At 45.9% G+C, this 21,594-nt stretch overlaps 1 protein-coding gene across 1 annotated transcript in view; it reads left to right on the forward strand.

Annotated features, from left to right (window-relative positions):
* Positions 1-1,930: 1,930 nt before the first annotated feature.
* Positions 1,931-21,594, forward strand: part of LOC119373770 (uncharacterized) — a gene marked incomplete at its 5' end in the record, with an annotated part of 48,220 nt that continues 28,556 nt past the window's right edge. Inside the window, 7 exon segments of the mRNA XM_037643830.2 lie at positions 1,931-2,236; positions 3,004-3,276; positions 4,875-5,011; positions 6,927-7,323; positions 8,038-8,106; positions 10,748-11,323; positions 19,895-20,203. Of these exon segments, the coding sequence (XP_037499758.1) occupies positions 1,931-2,236; positions 3,004-3,276; positions 4,875-5,011; positions 6,927-7,323; positions 8,038-8,106; positions 10,748-11,323; positions 19,895-20,203 (2,067 nt within the window).

Here is a 21,594-nt window from a genome sequence, read left to right on the forward strand (position 1 = left end):
TATTAACAGGACGTTCACATCATTTCTTAAGCTAGATTAGAAACGAGACATATCTTTGAATTGTTTAGTCCACACGGATTGAAATGCAACAAATTAGGGCTACATAGTGCACATACTTTGTTTCTTCTGTTGTCGTCCTATTGCATAATATTGGCTTGTAACCTTATGTCAGATCCAACATATACCTTTGGTGGCCACATTTGTCTTGACATGACACTGTTGTCTCGAGAACACTGGTTCTTATCTTGAAGTTTTGATGTCAGTTTCAATCTGTAAGCACTGTTGCATTCTGTGCAAAGACAATGCATGGCTGTATCACATGCTAATATCTGTATTGTCACCTCTCTGCATGCGTTACTGGTAGTACAGTAGAACCCGCTGATTACGTTTTTGAAGGACCGTAGGAAATACCGTAAGAGACGGGAAACGACAGCGAAAACAGGAAAACGGCAAAATATTGTGGTACAGAATTTATTTCAATTCTTACGAGCAGCACGAAAATTGGCGCGCTCAGCCGCGATCTAGTCGATGGATAGAAACGCGGAGCTTAGGACGGCCCATCCACAAGAAATGTAATCAACGTATGTGTTTTTTTAACACCACAGCTGTAGGCATGAAAGAACTAAGACACGCAATCACGACCGGCGCGGCGAGTTCGACCGCGAACCGCACGCACACATGCGAGCTCCACCAGCTCGAACTCCTCCCGCATTCCGACAATAACGATGATGATAGTCTACCCAACGCGATGGCAGAAGTGAATGCCAATCTCGAAGGCTTGCTTTCCGCAAGAAATTACGTCATACACGCCATGTTTGTGCAATACAAATCTCAAAGGCTATGCTTTTGTCAATAGTAAATGCCAATCTCGAAGGCCTTGCTTTCGCGAGCAGTTACGTCATAGACCATCTTTGCATTTGAATCCGAAGGCCATGCTTTTGTTTGCATCAATTGAAAGATTCTGTTGCTTGCGCCTCTCATGCGACTGATATTCGGTCAAAACGAGGCCAAGCTGCGTGAAAATGCACCATGGCGGCTCTCTTTGGAGTCCTCGTCGCTCCGAGCGCACTTTCGCGACGTAACAGCGGGGTTCCCAATGCATTGTATCCTATGGGAGCTATGCCGGGACGGCGGAAACGACGTACAGCCGGGAAAACGCAGCAGGAGGAAGGTAACAGTGGGGTTCTACTGTATTTATTTCATGTACAGTACGCTTTCGATACAAAAAAAACCGCATGCTTCTTTCGATACTGGAATATGTTGACATTGAGTTGTTGCATCACACGAGGATTTAATAAGACCACATTACGCCGACCCATTTAAAGTTGTCATCGAAGCATTCTTGATTATGTAGAACAGAAACAAAAGACAAATATGCTTTTAGAGCCTTGTCCTGTGCACACTCAATCACTAGCTGGCCTCCTGCACTGCCTACTCAAGATATAATGATCGGGTGGTTTGCAAATTCTTGCATTATACCTTAAGCTGTGTGCCATTGCTGGCACTATTATACAGTACTCACACATTGAAATGCGGCATCCTTCTTTTTAGTATAATGTCTGCTTTGAGCAATCACTCATGATAACCGCATCATTTCACTGCAAATCTGGCCCCTAGAGGAAGTGGTGGCTCTAATGTAAGTGTTAGAGTCAAAATTAGGTCGATATGATACGAATTGTACAGGCTGGAAACGAAAGTATGGGCATTACTTAGCCCAAAGTTCTCGCGGGTTTAATCCGTGTGTACTGTACATGCCAATAATGCAGTGGTCGTGGGATCTGTGAGTTCACATGTTACGCATCATCCAGCAGCGTCTTCTCATGTGAATTGAAACAATGTATCTGTTGTTCCCGTTAAAGAAAGGCATTCGTCATGCCGTTCTTGTCACATTTCGAGGCGCTTTAATTTGTTTGTCGTTCGTTGGTGTCAGGCATGCAAGGAAGAGATGGAGGCATGCAAGCCTGCCCTTCTGTTGGCTCTGTCGTCGTGCCCGCCTGCCGACGAGGAGGCACGCCGAAGGCTGTACGTCATCCTCAGCCGTTGGCAGATCATCATAGTGCTGCTGTTGAAGCAGCTCAGGACGGCAAGGAGGAGCATAGGCGAGCAAGACTGCGCCGTCATGACACGTTGCGCGTTGAGACCAAGCATAGAGGCAACACAGGCTGCTTTCAAGCACGTCGCCAGGGAGAAACCCACACAGCGTCTGCACATCAGATCCTGCTTGTACATAATTCAGGTGAGCGAAGCTTCGTGCAAGTCAAACTCTACAGACTGATCGGGAGTCAAGATTTGAATTGATGAGCAAGTCGTAAAACACAGCACTCAACGACCTTTGGTTGATAGCATTCATCGTACGACTGATTTTTTATGACGAGTGTTGGAGCGTCCAGTAATTTATAACATCAAAACAGTATTCAACAGAGCTAGTTGGTTCATAGCTAACACTGGTTTGAGCAGCAGAACTGAAAACAAGGGACAAGGAGCAGACGTACAAGTACGTGGTTTACTAATGGCTGAAATTTCATTTCTGCGCACGCAGCTAAATAAATAGCCAAACACGCAGAGTCACCACCAGATACCCAGCAGTGATTGGCACCTTGTTTCGTTTCCACTAACTAATTTTTACCTGCCAGAGAGATACAATAAATGTGTGGTTCTGACAAGAAAAGAACTGTGGTATCTCTCTGGCAGGTGAAAATCAGTTCGTGGAAACGACACGAGGGACCACTCACTGCTGGGTGTCTGTTGGTCACGGTGCATGTTTGGACTATTTATTTAGCCGCGCGCACATAAATAAAATTTCAGTTGGTACGGCGTCGTTCTTGTCTGTCCTATCTTTGTCCCTCATTTTCAGTTGCGCTGCTTGAACCAGTGTTATTTATAACATCTTCGACTTGTCACATCAGAGCTCCGTGGTAGTCATGATTATGGTTATTATTATTTTATCTGTGTGGGTTGCGTTCTTTCTGATTAATTTCTCGACCTGTATTCGTCTCTCTTCAGTGGATCAGAGAAATGTTGAAGTCTCAGAGGGCAACTCTGGACGGCCTGGAGAAGAAGGGACAAGACGTTGCGGCTTTGCGCAAACAGCACGACGCGATGGAAAAAGAAGCCAGCAAACTGAGCCAGAACCTCGAGGGTGCCTTCGGGGCAGCCGGCGCTTACGACAACTCCTTGGACGCGGTGGAGTCCTTCCTAACCCAGGCGGAGGACTGTCTGCAACGCTACCTCAACTGCTGCCCCGAGCTGTACGCCAGCTACTTGCCAGCGCTTGAGGTGAGTGCTCTACTGCTGTGGTTTGTGTTCCCGTCGTGCAATGCTAGCTTAAGAATTCATCTTCAACTTCAAACAGTGCACACACACAAAGACACTAAGAAGAACTGAAGATACAAGCACTGTGTCGTCAATTCTTCTTTGTGCCTCTTCGTGTGTGTGTGCTGATTCGAGATGAAGCTGTGCCAACTAGCACAAATTGCTACGCTGCTCAAGCTTAAGAATCTCCGAGCTCGGGATTAGACACACTTGAAAGAAGCCGACTATTGCATGCAGGTAGGTACCGTCAGCTGTTACTGAAGTGGCTGAACATCAAAGTGACTAAATTTGATTCTGGGGTCCAACATGCAAAAGTTGCAATTCCCCCACCTTTGTGGGGGACTTCAGATTAGTTTCTCGACCACCTGTGTTTGTATACAGACATGTCTAGAAAATGTCAGTCCAGTTCTCTTAGAATGCACACCAAGACATAAAACTGTCAGTTCAGTTAAAAAAATGCGTAACATTTAGCATCGGCTTCTCGTTTGTTGTGCCGAGTTGGTTCTTTGGTGAAACCAGTAGTCTGAGAGTGAGCTCTTGGTGTGATGTGCAAGGTTAGATGAATAGGCATGCTGGTAACATCGTATCTTTGTTTATCAGTACAATGAACAGCACAGGTAGCAAAAAAAGCAACAGAAAAAAAGTGCTTGTTCTTGTTCCTTCTGTCACTTCCTGCGTTGCTTGTCGTGCTGCGAATTCCAAAGATGCTTGTGTAATAGCTGTATTGCGGATCAAGTCAGGGACGTAGCCAGAAATTTGGGGGGGCACCCTGTGTTGCTTGTCATGCTGCGAATTCCAAAGATGCTTGTGTAATAGCTGTATTGCGGATCAAGTCAGGGACGTAGCCAGAAATTTGGGGGGGCACCCTGTGTTGCTTGTCATGCTGCGAATTCCAAAGATGCTTGTGTAATAGCTGTATTGCGGATCAAGTCAGGGACGTAGCCAGAAATTGGGGGGGGGCACCCTGTGTTGCTTGTCATGCTGCGAATTCCAAAGATGCTTGTGTAATAGCTGTATTGCGGATCAAGTCAGGGACGTAGCCAGAAATTGGGGGGGGGGCACCCTGTGTTGCTTGTCATGCTGCGAATTCCAAAGATGCTTGTGTAATAGCTGTATTGCGGATCAAGTCAGGGACGTAGCCAGAAATTTGGGGGGGCACCCTGTGTTGCTTGTCATGCTGCGAATTCGAAAGATGCTTGTGTAATAGCTGTATTGCGGATCAAGTCATGGACGTAGCCAGAAATTTGGGGGGGGGGTGCAGTCACCCTTTATGTATTTCCGTGCATGTGTTTGTATGTGCAGGCGTATATATACACATGCAAAATAGAAAAATTTGGGGGGTTGGGGGGGGGGGGTGCGGTTGAACCACCAAACCCTCACTATCTTGGCTATGCCAATGGATCAAGTGTTCACTGTCCAGTAAGGTTCTGTTAGAGACATGCAAAATATTTCTGCTTGGCTGGGTTCTTTCCAGACCCCTGCCACGTATCTCTCTAAAACGACTCAGCTTACAATGCATGGTCCTCTCTCATTTGCCTCTCCTTTTTGGTTTGCCTTTCCAGGCTTTGGGACAGACACTGGAAAAACAAGAGAGACCACTGCTGGGTAGCCTGGAAGCTGCTCAGGCAGACCTGACAGATGGCCAGGGACGCAAGCCCGAGAAGACTTCGCTGGAGCGTGTTCGGCAACTGCGGGACAGGCAAGTGTAGTATCGTAATTGTCGTGGTACAAGTCAGGACACATTCGCGTTGTGTCACGAGTTTTACTTCCCACTTGACGAGATTGCTCATGGCTATTTGCGGGGACAGTCTGGCACAAACAATCCTCACTGCCATCCAGGAATGCCCTGCATCGTTGAATAAGCACACCGAATGACACACATTTTTTCAATATTCCTAAGTGCCTCAAAAAAATGTTTGCGCATCTATTCGAAAAATGTACTGAATATAATGGCCTAATACAGCATTACATAGTAATTCACAGCCTGCTGAATAAGGCAGTTATTTCCACTTCAGCATCTAGCGCACAGCACAAGACAAGGAGCAGGTGAAAACCAACGAGAGCGAGCACTAACTTCCAACAGACTTCCAACAGAAATCTGTTGGAAGTTAGTGCTTGTCCTCGTTGGTTTTCAACCAGTCCTTGCCTTGCACTGTGCGCTAGATGCTGAATTCAAATACAGTAGAACCCCGCTGTTACGTTCCTCACTGCTGCGTTTTCCCGGCTGTTACGTCGTTTTCCGCCGGTCCCGACATAGCTCCCATAGGATACAATGTATTGGGAACCCCGCTGTTACGTCGTAACTGTCGGACCGTTCCCGTATGATACGTCGCGAAGTGCGCCCGGAGCCGACCGAGTGACTACCAAAGAGAGCGGCCATGGCGCATTTTCACGCAGCTTGGCCTCGTTTGACCGTAATATTAGCCGCATGAGAGGCGCAAGCAACAGAATCTTTCAATTGATGCAAACAAAAGCATGGCCTTCGAGATTCAAATTGCAAAGATGGCGTCTATTTAATAAAGTGGCTGACTGGGCTAGTTGGTTGTGCATACTTAACCGCTCGCGAAAACAAGGCCTTCGAGATTGGCATTTACTATTGACAAAAGCATAGCCTCTGAGATTTGCATTGCACAAACATGGCGTGTATGACGTAATTGCTTGCGAAAGCAAGGCCTTCGAGATTGGCATTCACTTCTGCCATCGCGTTGGCGTAGACTCATCATCGTTATTTGTCAGAGAACGGGAGGAGTTCGAGCTGGTTGGAGCTCGCATGGTCGTGCGTGCGGTTCGCGGTCGGACTCGCCGCGCCGGTCGTGATTGCGTGTGCTTAGTTTTTTCATGCCTACAGCTGTTGTGTTAAAAAAATCACATACGTTGATTACATTTCTGTGGATAAGGCCGTCCTAAGCTCCGCGTTTCTATCCATCGACTAGATCGCGGCTGAGCGCGCTAATTTTCGTGCTGCTCGTAAGAATTGAAATAAAATTCTGTACCACTAAATATTTTGCCGTTTTTCCTGTTTTTCGGCTCTTACGTTTCCCGTCTCTTACGTTTATTTCCTACGGTCCCTTCAAAAACGTATCAGCGGGGTTCTACTGTACCAACATATCCAAAGCTACACTATTTCAAGGCAGCTATGTCAGCACGCACAGACGAGCATGGCTGAGGTTAGACAGCAGGCACTTATATGTGCTGCAGTGTTCCTATGTAGACACTGGCAAATATCAGCAAAGTTTCAGGGAAGAAATCTCAATCACCATAAAAGGAACATTGAACAACGCTCAAGTGGAATGTGGAATGTGGAAACACCACAAATAGTAAGTCTATCACTGCTGTGGGAAGAAGTGACCAATTCACGTTTAAGTCACAGTGCACACAAAAGACGCGGACATGGTTAAGTTCACAAACAAGTGACGTGTCCACGTCTTCTGTGTGCACTGTGATTTCAACATGAATAGTGATCAACCCACCCAGCTTTCAGTCCTACCGCAAATGAGTAACTCATTTCTACTGATTTGTACGACAAGTGGGCCCAAGATTTTTAGTACTCAGGACTGATACAGAGAAGAAGGCATTAACGCGGTCATATATTTCTCTGTTTCTTTCTCTAAAAGGTGGCACCAACTCAAGGACAAGACATCTCAGCTGCACAGGGAAATGCTTCAGCTGCATTCCCTCTGGCTACGGTGGCTGACGGCGGAGGAGAAGCTCATCAACTTGGCGCTGAAGGCAGCCCACGAAGAAGACAACGGCGGAGGAACCGAGTTGAGCTATGCGCAGGCGGCAGCTCGAGCGGATGTTCGCTCTGCTTTGAGAGATCTAACCTCCGCAGACGTCTCCAGCCAACTCCTCGATGCGTCACCGCTGAAAGCGCGCATCAACGCCCTCCAAGCGTCTGCCCCGGCGCTCGTGGAGCCGCGGTCGGTGCCGCATCGCCACTGCGACTGGTCCGCCTTGGGCTTCGCTGCACACCCGGCGAAACTCGAGCAGGATCTCAAACAACTGGAGAAGGTGCGACGCAAATTATTTTGCGAATTCCTCTAGAAATATCACTGGATTTGAGTAAAAACAACACATAGGAAAAGGATGTAAGAAAGAAATGTGTGCAATGTTCAGTCCCTTTACGTTGTTTGTACTGAAGTCATGAACCAAACAACCCAGATGTCTTCTGCAAATATTGCTGCTTTTGTTCGTGATAAACTTTTCTAATAAATAACCTTTCCAAATAGACATCAATCCTGCTTTTTATTGAATCGGGGAACTGCGAAGCAATTAGAAATATTGTAGCAAGCAGGAATAGCTCCTGCAGCATTGCGCTTTGGAATTGCATAGATGACCGTAGAAGTGTGGGAAAAGACGAACTCGAAACTCACACTGATAACTTGCAGCGCACAATAGCAGGATCCACAAAGAGAGATGCACTCATACATACAGTGCTGTGTGTATATTCCAACCTTGGTATATCCACTTCATGTGGTGGAATTATTACATCTTTTTCTAGAACCGCTTTTGTTTAACCTCCAGCAAAGTTGGACGTACACATAAATACAGTGCTTTGTGCACACACGCACATTTATCTCTGTCGTATTGTAGTACTGCAAGTTATTGATTATCAAGCGACTTGCCTGACAGTGTAGTCTTGTGAACAGAGCGGAAACGAATACATGCTAAAGCCTTCTAAGTTCTAGAGACAGTCAACAAATAGCATGGCATGAAAATGCGCAGGTGCTCCCGAGAGAACCCGAAAGTGACTGGAGCGTTGAGAAGCTGCAAAACCTTTGTGCTAAGCTTGAGGTAAGTGACGTTTCACTTGTTTATATGCACTATGCCCTTGGCGCCCCCCTCCATTTGTCACAGTACATCTTGTCGTATTCACTCATAAAACCAACTTTATTTTTTGCTGTGAGCTAACATATGCCAACCTTGGTATATACACATCATGTGTTGGAATTATTATGTTTTTTATGCAACTGCTTTTGTTTAGCATCCAACGAAAAGTACACGTTTGAACATTTCTCCACTTAGCCACCAAAGATACAACACCTTGCACAGAATATATGACTATAGCATTAATTTCTATATGACATTGCATATATGACATATATGAATATATGACATTGCATTAATTAAAGACTTGTAGTTGTACAAATAACATAAGAACTGGCAGCTGGGTGGGTTGGTAATGATTCATACTAGATGCACGTACAACACAAGGATGAAGAAAGAAATAGACAATACAAATAACTAGGGGTGTGCGAATATTCGAAATTTCGAATATTTTTCTAATAGTGTTTGCTATTCGATTCGATTCGCACCAAAATTTTACTATTCGAACTATTCGAACTTCCCAAAGACAAATGCAGTCAACGTCCGGTTGAAAGTGACCCCTTCAGATTTTCAATATGCTTCACCTCATTACACTCTCGTATTGCGGCAAAGCTGCCTTTCAAGCACCGTTACGGTCGAACTTAGCCAAGAGACAAAGTCCGATTGGAAGTGGTCCCTAGATTTTCAATATGCTTCACCTCATCACACCCCCGTATTGCGGCAAAGCTGCCTTTCAAGCTCCGCTACGGTCGCAAATGTATTAACTCAAGAAAACGCTGGTTCCAATATGGAGATGAAAGATGTGGCAGAGGTGGGGGCTCAATTAATACTTTTTTGGACCTGAAATTTTTGGCAGGAAGTCTGAAAAATCGGAAGCCAAAGCTTTTTAGCATCCAAAATTTCAGACGTTCTTATATGTCGACGTCTACGAGGTAGATTTGGAACTCCGGACTTGAAGGGAGCATTCCCTTGTCCGCCACATCAGTTGGGCTTCCACAGAAGTTGAAAGAGAAGGAGAGGCTGAGGAAATGGCATCTCTGCCTATCACATGTAAAGTGTTGTCGGCAACACTTTGGTTGCACCAAATCATCTACATAAATACAATTCGGCCTCTACATTGCCTCATTCTTGATAAGAAAGACAACTATGAAATATGACCCCACCAGTGCTTCATCAACCTAGCAAAAAGAAACACTTTCATGTTGCTATCTCACAAGAACATACTTGGGGATTCTCTGCAACTTTTTCTGTAATTGCACTTCGAATTATTCGAAAAATGTTTGAGAAATATTCAAAAATTATTCGAAATTATTCGATTCGATTCGCACTCATTCTTTATTATTCGAATTCGCTTCGCACCCAAAATTTTGCTATTCGCACAGCTCTACAAATAACCAAGAATTGAGAATTTTTGTGCTTGCCTGAGCTCGTTGGTTGCACATAGAGAGGAGGGTTCCAGCATACTAATTGGACGAGGACAGAAAGATAAACGACACACCACCGGACTAACAACTACTATAAATATGAAAAACCTTTCAATACACATTCTCTTGCTAGTCCGGCGGTGGGTCGTCTGTTTTTCTGTCCTCGTCCAAGTATTCGGTTCCCAAGTTGTTTGTTTTGCCACCACTGGATGACGTCTAGGAAGATGTTGTGTGCGTTATTATAACGTGAAATAAACTTCCTGAAATAAACTAGTAGTTGAGGGTTTGGGCTGTGTCAGTGTCATCTTTTTCCTCCTAAAGCTTCATGTCGTACGCGAATCTAGTATGAAGTACAGGTAATCGAATTGTCTTTATTCGGCACCATGCCCTAAGCAAGGCAATGACAAATACCTGAACCACAATGCAAAAATTTCGGTGGTACAAAGGCGCCCAAGAAAATCGTGGCATGAGTAGGCAAGCTTTCTGGGGATCGCAGGGCAAGACTACCGTCACTGTGCACATTAGCACACACTTTGCAGACTGACCACCTTCAGCATTATTCACATAGGCATGCGCAGAGGGCATGCGCAGAGGCCACCCCCCTAATCATCTAATGGGAGCACCAAATCTGTCCCATACCTCTACTCATTCGGACCTGTTCCGTCATTGTTTAAAGTGCAAGGTTATGGTCATGCAGGTTTTTGATGAATGGCGGCTGAGGACACCTGATGTATAGCAAGAAATGTTTACTCCCCACCTTTACCTCCTGAAAGCCGGGGACCAAAGGCAGGCCATTTTAGAAATCACATCATCTCTTCATTTTCATTTTTGCGTCCTTTGTGAAGCTTGTTTTGTTACCATCTTGACCAACAGGGATTTGGGAGAGGAGACAAGGGTACAGGATTAGGCTTGTTGGAAATCCATTACAGTAGACTTACGACGCGCGGACACAACAAGGAAGAAGACGACACAAGACAGCACAGTGTGTCCTCTTCTTTCTTGTCGTTGTGTCCTCGTGCTGTGATCAAGTCTTCTGTAATGGGGAGGGGGGGGGTGCTGGGTCGACTCTTCAGCCTCCCCTCCCCCGCGTTACTGAGAATCCTGTGCAAGCCTACGATTATTCATACCCACTACCCTCTGAGGGTGTTTCACTCACAAGTGTCTCACAATCCTCTGCGGTGCAGAAGCTGTCCCGCGACGTGATTCCACTGGGCGTCAACCTTCACTGCATCCGGACAGACGACTCTGACAACCTGCTCCGCCGGTGGAGGATCCTCTGCCACCGGCTCATCATCATCTGGGGCAGTGCCCGAAGACTCCTCCTCCAGAAGGCACCCCTAGAAGACAGCTGCACAGACCTGCTCCGGCTCAGCCAGAGGTCACGCCAGACACTCACCAGTCTGACGGGCCCTCCCTTCCGCGACCCAGCGACCTGCAGGCAGCACCTCGAAGACGTTGGCAACTTGCAACTCCGGCTGGCAACGTTTAAGCCGATGCTCACAGCACTGCGACAGCGCCGATCCACACGAGAACATGCCGAGTCTTGCGACCAGCTTGACTGGGCCATGGACAGGATGGCGCAGTCGGCGAGGGCAAGGGCCGGAGAAGCCTGGCTCTGGCTGAGGCCGTGGATCACATTCTGGACCTCGCTGGATGTTGTCAACGGGCAGCTCTCAGCGCTGGAGCAGTCGGAAGTTGTTCAGCTGTCGGCACTGCCCGTGCTGGACCTGCGCTTCATCTCAATACTGTTCCAGCATGAGGTAAGTTGGAGTTTGCATCGTATTGCAAGGCCACATAAATTTTATTGCAAGTTCACGATAAACGGCAGCGCACACCGGGTTAAGACACATACACGAAACACGAAAAAGGACGACACTAGCGCTGAAGTTACTTTTGAAGTTACTATTGCAAGTTACCTTTTTAGGGCTGTTTGAATGGTCAGTTCTAGAGATGGGCGAATATTCGGGCATTTTGAATATTCGAACGAATATTAAAGTATTTGAATTCGCTTCGATACAAATTTATATTATTCGAAATTTCGAAGTATTCGAAATGAAATAAATATGTTTGACCACACATAACCCCCTGTAAAGGTGGTTTCACTGCAGCGTCGGGTTGCTGTGCCATGAAACTACCCATCCAGAGGAAATCTGCACTGCCGCGAAGCCACACTTCAAGGTTAAGTGTACATATATTTTTAAGTTTAAAAGCGTATTATATGGGCTTATATGTGCTAAGTATAGTAATTTTTAAATTGTAACGTATTGCACCACTTATAACTTGCACCCTACTGCTATTCAAATCTTGATACTACAGTCGAACCTCGTTAATACGTACCCGCTTTAAGCGTACTAACGTGTAAAACGTAGTTGCGACGAATCCCCGACCGAGTCTCATAGAGCCTAATGCATTCGCGGACCGCTTAAAGCCGTAGTGCTTCACCCTACGCCTACCGGTTAGTGCGTACCCTGCGTACCGCGATAACGTTTTGTGCCATAAGATTTTACTGCGCCGCTGAACTTCCCCGACGCCACAACGTGCCGCCAAAGGTTTTCAGTCTTTTAGAGAAGTGCGTAGATCGGTCGATCACCGATTCCGACTTCCGCGCGATTGCGGCGATGCCTTTGCGGGTAAGCATCAGAACGAAGCTGAGGCGGCGGCCCACCGACGAACGCCGCGAGCATGACTTATCGCCAACAACCTTATCACAATAAGTATCTTCAGATATCTGCTCGGGCACGCGTGCGGCGCAGCACTACTTTAAGCCTACTGCACGCTTTTAATAGGCGACAACCTGGACGCGCTGGGCCGCCGATCGCTGCCGCCTCGTTGTGCGGGGCCGTGTTCAAGCGCGCGCCGCTTTGTAGAAACGAAAGCAACTCGCTGTTGCGGAGTTGAGCGTTGCTGGTCGTGGGCGATGAGAAACCTCTTTGCATAGACGCTATCACGCTAAACGCACGCGTACGGTACAGCAAGCGTAGCGCTGTTGTAACCATGCTGCACCGCTTTTATTGGGCTACCACCCAAACGCGCTTCTGTCCGCTGCCAGGACCGCTAGAGCGTCGCGGAGTGCGCATCGCTTGCAGGAAGTTCGTCATCGCCGCGTTAACCGAACAAGCTCATCTGTGCTCATCGCTGCATCTGTGCACGGTCTGGAGCGAAGTGGGTACGAAGAACACTCCCACGACAAATGCGCGCGTGCGGTGCAGCAAGCGGCCCGGCAGTGACGCCGTGAGCCGAGGAAGGCGACGCGCTGCACCGCAACTAGCCAGGAGACGATCGGCTCCACGCAGCCCGTACCGCGTTTCACTGGAACTGTGTCAGTTTTCATTTAGTAGCAGATCGCGGTACAGACGCACACACATATATCGCGGAAAGCCGACACTGTCCGTTCTGTCGCTACGTTGGTCACTGCGTATACCGGTCCCTGTATAGTTCCGAAATGCTCCTTGGCGTCGCCACCGGCGCGCTATTGGCACTATCGGACGGTCGTTGCGAGAGTACCAGAATCTTTTCTCCAGTTTGGGAAAAAGAAAGAAAAGGCTTTGCAGTGGGTACTTTAGGCAATATTTGCTGTAGCACTGTATTTATTTCTTTGCTGGCGGCGATGGCGTATGCGAGGAGATGCAAATTTTTACTTGATGGTTAATGCGTACTACCGTTTAGTGCGTAGTTATGCGGCGTTCCCGGCAGGTATGCATTAACGAGGTTCCACTGTATTCAAGGCTGCTTCCACTTCATTTCAAACTAAAAAGGTGACATTCACTCATACCTAGTTCCAATCCTTAAAAATATTGTGCTACGGTCATGACAAGAATGCTCATTTTTCTTAATAATATGCGGTAAATACTATTCGAACTATTCGATTCGAAATTATTCGACCAAATCACTATTCGCTTCGGATTCGCTTCGAACCTCAAATTCACTGTTCGCCCATCCCTAGTCAGTTCCAGTTAAACATGTACCTAATTAACTGTTTAATTGTGACGCGCTTACTTATCCAGTCAATATGTCAATTAAGTTTTATTTATTTATTCGCATGATGATACATGGAACTGTACTGAAACTAACGACTGCACATCGCCTCAAAATGTTACAAAGCCTGATAAAGTACATGGCAACTAGCAGTACAGCACGAGTGTACCAATGCTACATACTAAAAAAAGGAAAAAAAAGAAACATATTTACAGATTACACAGGAAAATGAGGTACCTAAGTATCCCAATGTTAAGTGGTAGTAATTGTGAGATGAAGAAGTGGGTAATTATAGACTATGAAACACATTGCATGTACTATCGTAAGCAATATGAGCTCAAACGCGCGAGCACGTGGCGGATAGCCTGAAAACCGAGATAGCGTGATACGTGCATGGGTGCTGCCGAAACCGGAGGGGAAAGGAGGGGCGCTCTTCCGCTGACTGTTGGCACACCCACTTCGCTAGCGTTGCTGCAAAATGGCAGCTGACTGCGTGCCATCGACCACTAGCAATGAAAACGCAAAAGAAGATTGCACGAAAAATAATAATAAATAAAAGAGGCGTAGCAAAACGCTCAGCCAACACCACCTAGATATAATACAAGCATGGCCTGTGCATCACAGCAGGCTACATCACAGCCAATATCTCAGCAGCTACATAGCCTGATGGGTCATTGGATGTGGCTGTGCGTTGATGTGAATTCATATCACCGCTAGCGTTCACTGGCACGCTACTAGCTAGTTTTTGCAGCAACGATATTGAGGCGGGAGTGTCAACATCTAGCGAAAGCGCGGCACCCTTTCCACTTTGTTTCCAACAGTGGCCGCTGCGAATCAGCCGATGTAGGGTTCGAGGCTATTCGCCACGCGCTCGCGCGTTCTAGCTCATATTGCTCATGATAGTACAAACTTATTCGTCAGAAACCTTGACCTAATGAAATCTGCTTTATAATGAACTATTTTTCATTTGCCAGTCGTGCTCCACTGAAAACTATGGGTTTTTTTTTCTTTATTTTTTTTGTGAAGAAAATAAAGGCATACAAAGTCGCGTGACATAGCACATTATAGTACAACCCTGGAAACAAAATGAAGTTTAAAACGCTGTTGGGGTCACATAACAATGTATGTCATTTTTCTTAAGAATACTTAGTGTTTTGAGACCGTTAGTTTGCTGTTCGCATAAGGCTAGTTTATTTTGTATAAAAGGCTCGAGAAGGGTGCGAGCTAGAGAGTTCTGGTTGCATGGCGACAGCTCTGTCAACTCAGAGGACTCACTGTGTTAACTACCAGGACAGTACTGGATTATTGTATTTATTTGCAGCTTGCTTTGCTAAGGCACTATATTTTCAAACTGATTGCATTGCTATGAGCAGAACATTACTGTGCACACGCACAGTGTTCATGCTGGCAGTGGCAAGCGTGCAGTTCAATCATCGCTCTGTTAACTATAAAAAGGAGTGATGACACATCTCTGAGGCTTAATTTGTTGCTTTGCAATAATCAAGACAACATTACACAGCTTGGATCTCTGTTGCAGTTGTTGAGTATGTACGACAAGTGCTGCGGCTGTGTGCCCGTCTTTTAGTTTAAATAGAAGATAATATTCATTATATCTGTCTCAAGTCTTTTTACCAACTAGTTAATAAGCAATACAATGTGGATATGTCAAAGGCACTTTGTCGTATGCATATTTATTACCTCCAGAAAAAGGAATAATTTAACACTAACTGCCTCTCACACAGATGTTAAATGCTTCATGTATTGGATTCTTTTCGAGAGTTCCAAAGGAGGTCAACAGTCAGTGATCGATTTAATTATCCAACCTAACATTGACTCATGTGTTTCAAGACTAGAATGTCATGAAATTGTATAGTAAGTTTCACTTTGTGTCTTTTTTTTTATTGCATGCTGCGATTCGTACTGCTATATATTTATTACATTTTTCCAAATCCTGTAACTGTGCAGATTTCTTTTTGTAATGCAGCCATGTCCTGTGGCAATTGCAGTATCAATATTAATTAATTAATTAATAATGAAGGAGATGATGCAAGCCCCTATAGATAATGGTTAGCACTGGTTTGTCTACATTGCTAAATATATATAGGATGCTCTTTTTTGTTTGTTTTTTATACAATACAAAACTTTAAGAATAGCTTGTCACAGATTGCATTATTGTAGTACTTCAGCTCAATTAATCAAAGCGGTAGATATTAATTGAACTAAAAATCAAACTAAATATCAAACAATTACCTACAACTTGCCTACTTTACAGTGCCATCCACACCGGGAAATGTTAGGTGAGCCTAACGAAATTGTGTTGAATAGGTTTCAGGTATTCACATACTCATGGTGTTACCGGGAGTCATTAAAAATTCGAGAGTACTTATACACAGCAACATATTGCAGCAGACAAATTGTTGTTAGAGAGCTTGCAAGGCGTATTCACTTGAGTGAAATCTGATGGTGATGACCATTTCAAGATATGCACCATCAGACTTAGTTTGCGGTCGTTTCTCCTGGTAACTTTTTAATCAAACAATCAGTTTTGTGCATTGTGCATTTAATCAGTTTTGTGCATTGAGACACAAAGAAGTGACTGGAATTTTCTGCAATTTCATCTCACACTTTGGGAATGAACATATCAAAGCTGCATGGCACGTGTTACCCTGAAAGTTCGTAAATTGTCTATTTATGATATATGCCATTAATCTATAAGGTAATTTATTAGTTAATTGTTCAATTGTGTATATGGATCTGTGGCGCGCGTAATGTCCGCCGCTAGGGGTATTAATCTCAAGAACTACAATTACGCCTTATCTATAGCTGTCGGACAATTTTTTGAAAGTCCTATATTGTCTTTAAAAAGAACAAAAACGCCCGTATAACGAGTGAGGGATACACTCTCGGATACACGCACATCGACAGCGCAGAGTGGCTTTCACTAAGGAACTTTTTTTCTTTGTGATCCTTTTTTAAGAAAGTCATACTCGCGGCAAATGTTTTAAGCGTTGACGGCCGCTCCATGCGAGGCCTGCACGCAGTACCCGCAGCACAGTTGTGCTTTCGGTTGCGCCACGGCGTTCCTTCGTGAAAGCGCGAATTGAAAACCACGCGACGCGCGCAGTCGAGTAATGGCAACGCGCGGGAGCGTCTCCAAACCCATCTTGATTTCGCTGTTATCGCGTCTGGGCCGCAAGTGGGTAAGATCCTTTCCATGTGTGTGTGGCTTGCCGCCGACGGGCGCGCGTGCTATCGACTTACTTTTACGCGCTTATCTTTCAATGGTGAAGGGCCCCCGCTTCCGTGCGCGCACTCATCTCCTCTTGAACACAGAAGTTTTTTTGTTGTCTCTTCGGCGTCGTCGTGTTCTTGTTTGGTTTGCGGAGCCCAACTGAAGCGAAATCTAACGCTGACGTGAAGAGGTGAGCTTTGTGCAGCGCAACAGTGACACAACAGACGAAATGCAAAGAAACATCGCCGTGTTCCGTCCGTTTATTTGCCTCTTGTCTGTGTTTGTCGCGCTTTAGCCAGAATGGAACTTTATGTGCGTTGCTTTGCGCATTCGTCGAGCCGAAAGATAACTTGAACGATGCCGCGATCGTGCAGAGTAGGGGCGTGCGTTTTACTGACAATTGAGTGAAAAAGAGGAGCACGACAGGTGCGGTACTAAAGTTTACTTGAATTGAAACATTCTCGTGCCGTGATCCATATTTTACCCCGCCCTTGTCTGTTTAGCGCTGTGGAATAGAGGAAGACTCGCCAAAGTATCTTTCCTAGTCCGAGTACGGTACAAAATGCGGTCGACCAGCGGGCTGTAGCAGGGTAGCCTGTCGATCATGTGCCGTACTTGATCCCAAGTTTCGTTTTCGTCTGATGCACGGAACTATACGCGTACTTTCGGCCGGCTAGGGTTCCCGTGTTGTTTGGGATATGGCGTCGAGAAGCCGTTGAAGAACTCGATACCGTCGAGGTGATTAAAAGAGGACTTTATTAACACTGAGTGAGGCCATTAAGACCCTGCTAGTAGTTCTATGTCCCCGTTTTTTCTCGTGCTCACTGGTACTTCTTTCTCCTCTTCTGTCGGCTCGCTGGTGCTCGCGATGGAAACAACACGTGTGTTATTCATTCGTCTCACGGCATGCTCTGCTAATCTTGGCGAGCGCGTGCGATTTATTTAGAGCGCGAGCGTCGTGTGCTGCATCGCGAACGTGCAAATATGCACTCACCTGCGTGATATTTTTGGTGGCTGCATATGCGTTCCTCTGAAACACGCAAGACGCTGACCGGCGTTCATTTTGAGTTCGTAGTATCGCGCGTGATGTTTGTGTTATCGACAGCGCGATCGACTTGAATTTTGCCAGTACAGACCTTTTCTCTTTTTTTTTTGCTTTTTTTTTTTTTTACGCGAAGGTCTTCCTCTTTTTCCTTCACCGCTAGGTTGCAAGACGGTGGGAAGCTTTGAGGCAAAGTACCACCGCGTTTTTATAGGCGTCGCGTTCGCAGGGGGCGAATTATTGCGTTCGAGTGTCAAATGCGCTGCTCATGGCTAGAAAAAACAAACGGTGTTTTTGTCGTCGTGCAATTTGACGTGTTTCATGCAACGAACGCAATTTCCGAGACATATGTTGTGACCATATATGCATACTGCATATAACTGCGACGAACGCCTGGTGTTTGGGGGCGGTGCTAAAACATGGCGGCGCATTGCAGACACGCACTGGGGGACGCCATCTTGATGAGGACTGAGGATCCGAGTGGCGGGGGGGGGGGGGGGGCGTTTTATCGCCAAATTCAATCGGGATGCACCAGCAAGCCAAACTGAGCGAGTGGAAGGTATTCATATGGCGAGCGCGCGACCGTCTTCCTGTTGCGCAACCCGCCACATGATCAAAACGGCAATCGTTGCGTTCTGATTGATGAAGGTTTGCCCATCCACCTATTTTTGCACCACGTATTCTAAGTAAGACTTTCTTTTTGTTTACGCGTACACATAAATTAGACAAGAATAAAGAGCAGAGTTTGAATGTTTTATTGCCTAAACGTACCATTCATACAGTAAAAACACAACTTGAATATTTTACGCTACTGCTGCTACCGCATCCTCATACGCCGTGCAAGCGTAGAAAAACAAAATGAGCAGCATGCAGATCGTACCTTTCGTCCGCCGGGATCCAAAAGAATTTTAGGCCGGTGTGGCGTGAAGAATTTCGACACCACCCAGCACAGTACGATTTGTGATGGCGGCGTGAATCCATTCATGCGTCTGTTTCGCTGAAGCTTGCAAGGGTTTCACCAGTTTCGCTAAAACAAACCTTACGGTGGTAAAAGCAGCCTTTGGGACACCGTAGGCCATAGCATAGATGGGCGCAGGACAAGAAATGCCCTTTTTTCGCCGTGAGAGATAAGATGGCGCAGTTCCCGTTTTCTACTCCGGGTGGCGCTCGTATTTCTCGAACTGCAACCTTTAGGTTCATTTGCGTATTAAAAACTCCAGAATTAAGAAGTAACCTGGTAATAAATATAAAATGGAACAACAACGTTCATTTATGCTCGTAGGTAGTACAGCCCCCAAACATTTGGATCGCTGCGGTCACGGGACAGAAAAACCGCAAAGTTTCATCCCCCTGGTCATACTTTCAGTTGAGCTAAATTTTGAAGGCAATCATGCTGGACCTCTTCCACGGAAATTTAGTAACGGGGTGCAGCGAATGCTTTCAAGTACCGTATTTACTCACGTAATTCCCACTGTCTGATCTGATGTTAGCTAAAAGATGGTTAGTCTTGGGCGTAGCTATTGGCAAATCATGGCTAATGCAAGCTGGTGTTCCCTAATGTCGGGTATAAATTGTTACAACAGCAATATCGTCATGATTCAGTCTCAATCCAACGAGTGTGTCGTTTGCCAATCTTTATTTTGTACCTTGATTCGCACCTCTTGAATATTGTTTGCGATAACAGACGACTTGTTCAGTTAGGTTTGATAATGTTCCCAGTTATCGTACAGCTTTATCTTACACTTCATGTGGTTATTGTACAAGGCAAAGAATTCAGGACAGGAAATAGTGTCAACGCTCTTTCCTGTCGAACTCTTCGCCCTGCGCTGTGTCGTAACCCTTTTACGTACAGGTGTGCATAAATAAGTGCGCCACTATTGTTTGTCAAAATTTACAGTGCTCAAACGGTTTAAATGTAGCGGAAGCAACAACACAGGCATGTGGTGTTCCTTCTGGTACGTCCTGTCTCTTTAAGCACTGTAAATTTTAACAAAAATGTATTACCAACTAGCCCAACTATCAGTAGTGCCTGTACTTCTAAGCATATGTCATGCGCTCATTCTAAGTTTTTCTTATCTTCAGCGACTGGCCAAGCAATTGGAAGAAGCGAGACGTCACTGGGAAGCCCTGCACAGCCATGAAGAACACCTGGTTCGCGTTGCACTGGCCGGACCGTGGCTGGATGAAGTCATGAAGCAGTCGCGCGAGTCGCTTCGTCGCCTTGAGGCACTCGAAGCGAGAGCAAGAGACCTCGAGAGGTGGTGCTCTAACTGGGACGCGCTAAAGCAAGAACTGCACAATCTCGACACGAACATGGCCGACGTGCTGCAGGGGATCCAGGCAGCCGCTTCAAGTTCGCACCAGCCCCGCTTGCAGGAACCGGTGTCCAAGGTATGCACCAAAGCATGATTTAACCTCGGGGATCATCTTCCGTGTTACCTTAATGGCTAGGCATTGCACTGCCAAACACAAGGCCATGGGTTAAATTCCCAGCGACGGTAGCTGCATTTACATGAAAGTGAAATGGTAAAGGCCCGTGTGTTTAGATTAAGGTGCTTGCCATATCATAAAAATTATTTCAGAATCCCCCATTCCACATGCCTTATACTATATTGGTTCGTGCATGTAAAATTGTGGAATTATATTTGTAACCTCAGGATCTCATTTACCCTCAGAAGCGTACCTGTAACAAATTTTCTTCGTAGCTTCACGTTGTTCGTGTGCGAATGCCAATTTCTCTTTTCTGTAAAGCTCACCAAGTTCATTTGCCAATCACTCATATGTAGGTTTGCATTTGCAACATCTATAGCCTTTTTTTATAATTATTGTGAGACGTATGTGTGGAGACGTTGGTACCTCGGTCTTGTGTAGATTCATGAGGCATGCCTATGTCTTCACAGTGCGGAATGAATGTCATTTCTTGCCTTTTAGTAAAAAAGAAATGATGAAATTATGTATGCACTTCCTGCAATGATGTCAGATGAAATGAATGTCAAGTTTCTAAGCAGTAGAAACGAGGGTTGCTGGCATATGTCTAGATTTTACCTTCTCAGCATCTCTCAGATTGGCCTTCCAGGATAGATTTATGCCAGCATTGTTTTTTACTGAGGAGGTGGCTTTCTTGTTGTGGCCTCACCTCCGGACATTGCGTACCGCTGACATATCCCGAATGAAATGAGCGAGCATTCTCAGTACTTCTTTCAAGCATGTTTTCAAAGTCTGACGTGAAGTGCAGTGTGAAATTTAAGCTTAAAGAAGCCAGTGGATAAGCTAGCAGAGCAGCTACTTATACCAAGCTACCTCACTGATAAAATATTGCTTAGACATAGCAGAAATAGATGAAGGTGTATCGTAAAGACAACTCTGTCCCTTAATAGCACTGCCAAGCATTAAAGGGGCCCTGCAACACCTTTCTTAGTTATATTGGAATGGTCTCATTATTGACGTATGACTCTTCACGAGTCATAAGCCGCAAAAATTTTTCGAATCCGTCAAGTCTAAGTGGTGTTACCAAATTATAGAGATCACGTTCCGCAGCTTTCTCCCTCAACTCAACGCCGCGCGCGCGCGGAAAGCTAGGCAGCGAGTCGAGGGAGGCAGCGCAGAGGAGCGAGGCTCCGCCGAAGAGCGCCGGCGGAGTTTTTTTCTTCATTTTTTTCTCTCTGACGTCTGGGCGCAACCACGTGGTCTGTGCCGCCACTTCCGGTCGGCTTGCGTCGTTCTCGTCGAGCGGAGCCGATATCGCGCGTGCTTGAAAACTGCGCGTCAGTTTGGTAATGTTG

Source organism: Rhipicephalus sanguineus, chromosome 11 (genome assembly GCF_013339695.2).
Source record: "Rhipicephalus sanguineus isolate Rsan-2018 chromosome 11, BIME_Rsan_1.4, whole genome shotgun sequence".
NCBI classification, from domain to species: domain Eukaryota; kingdom Metazoa; phylum Arthropoda; class Arachnida; order Ixodida; family Ixodidae; genus Rhipicephalus; species Rhipicephalus sanguineus.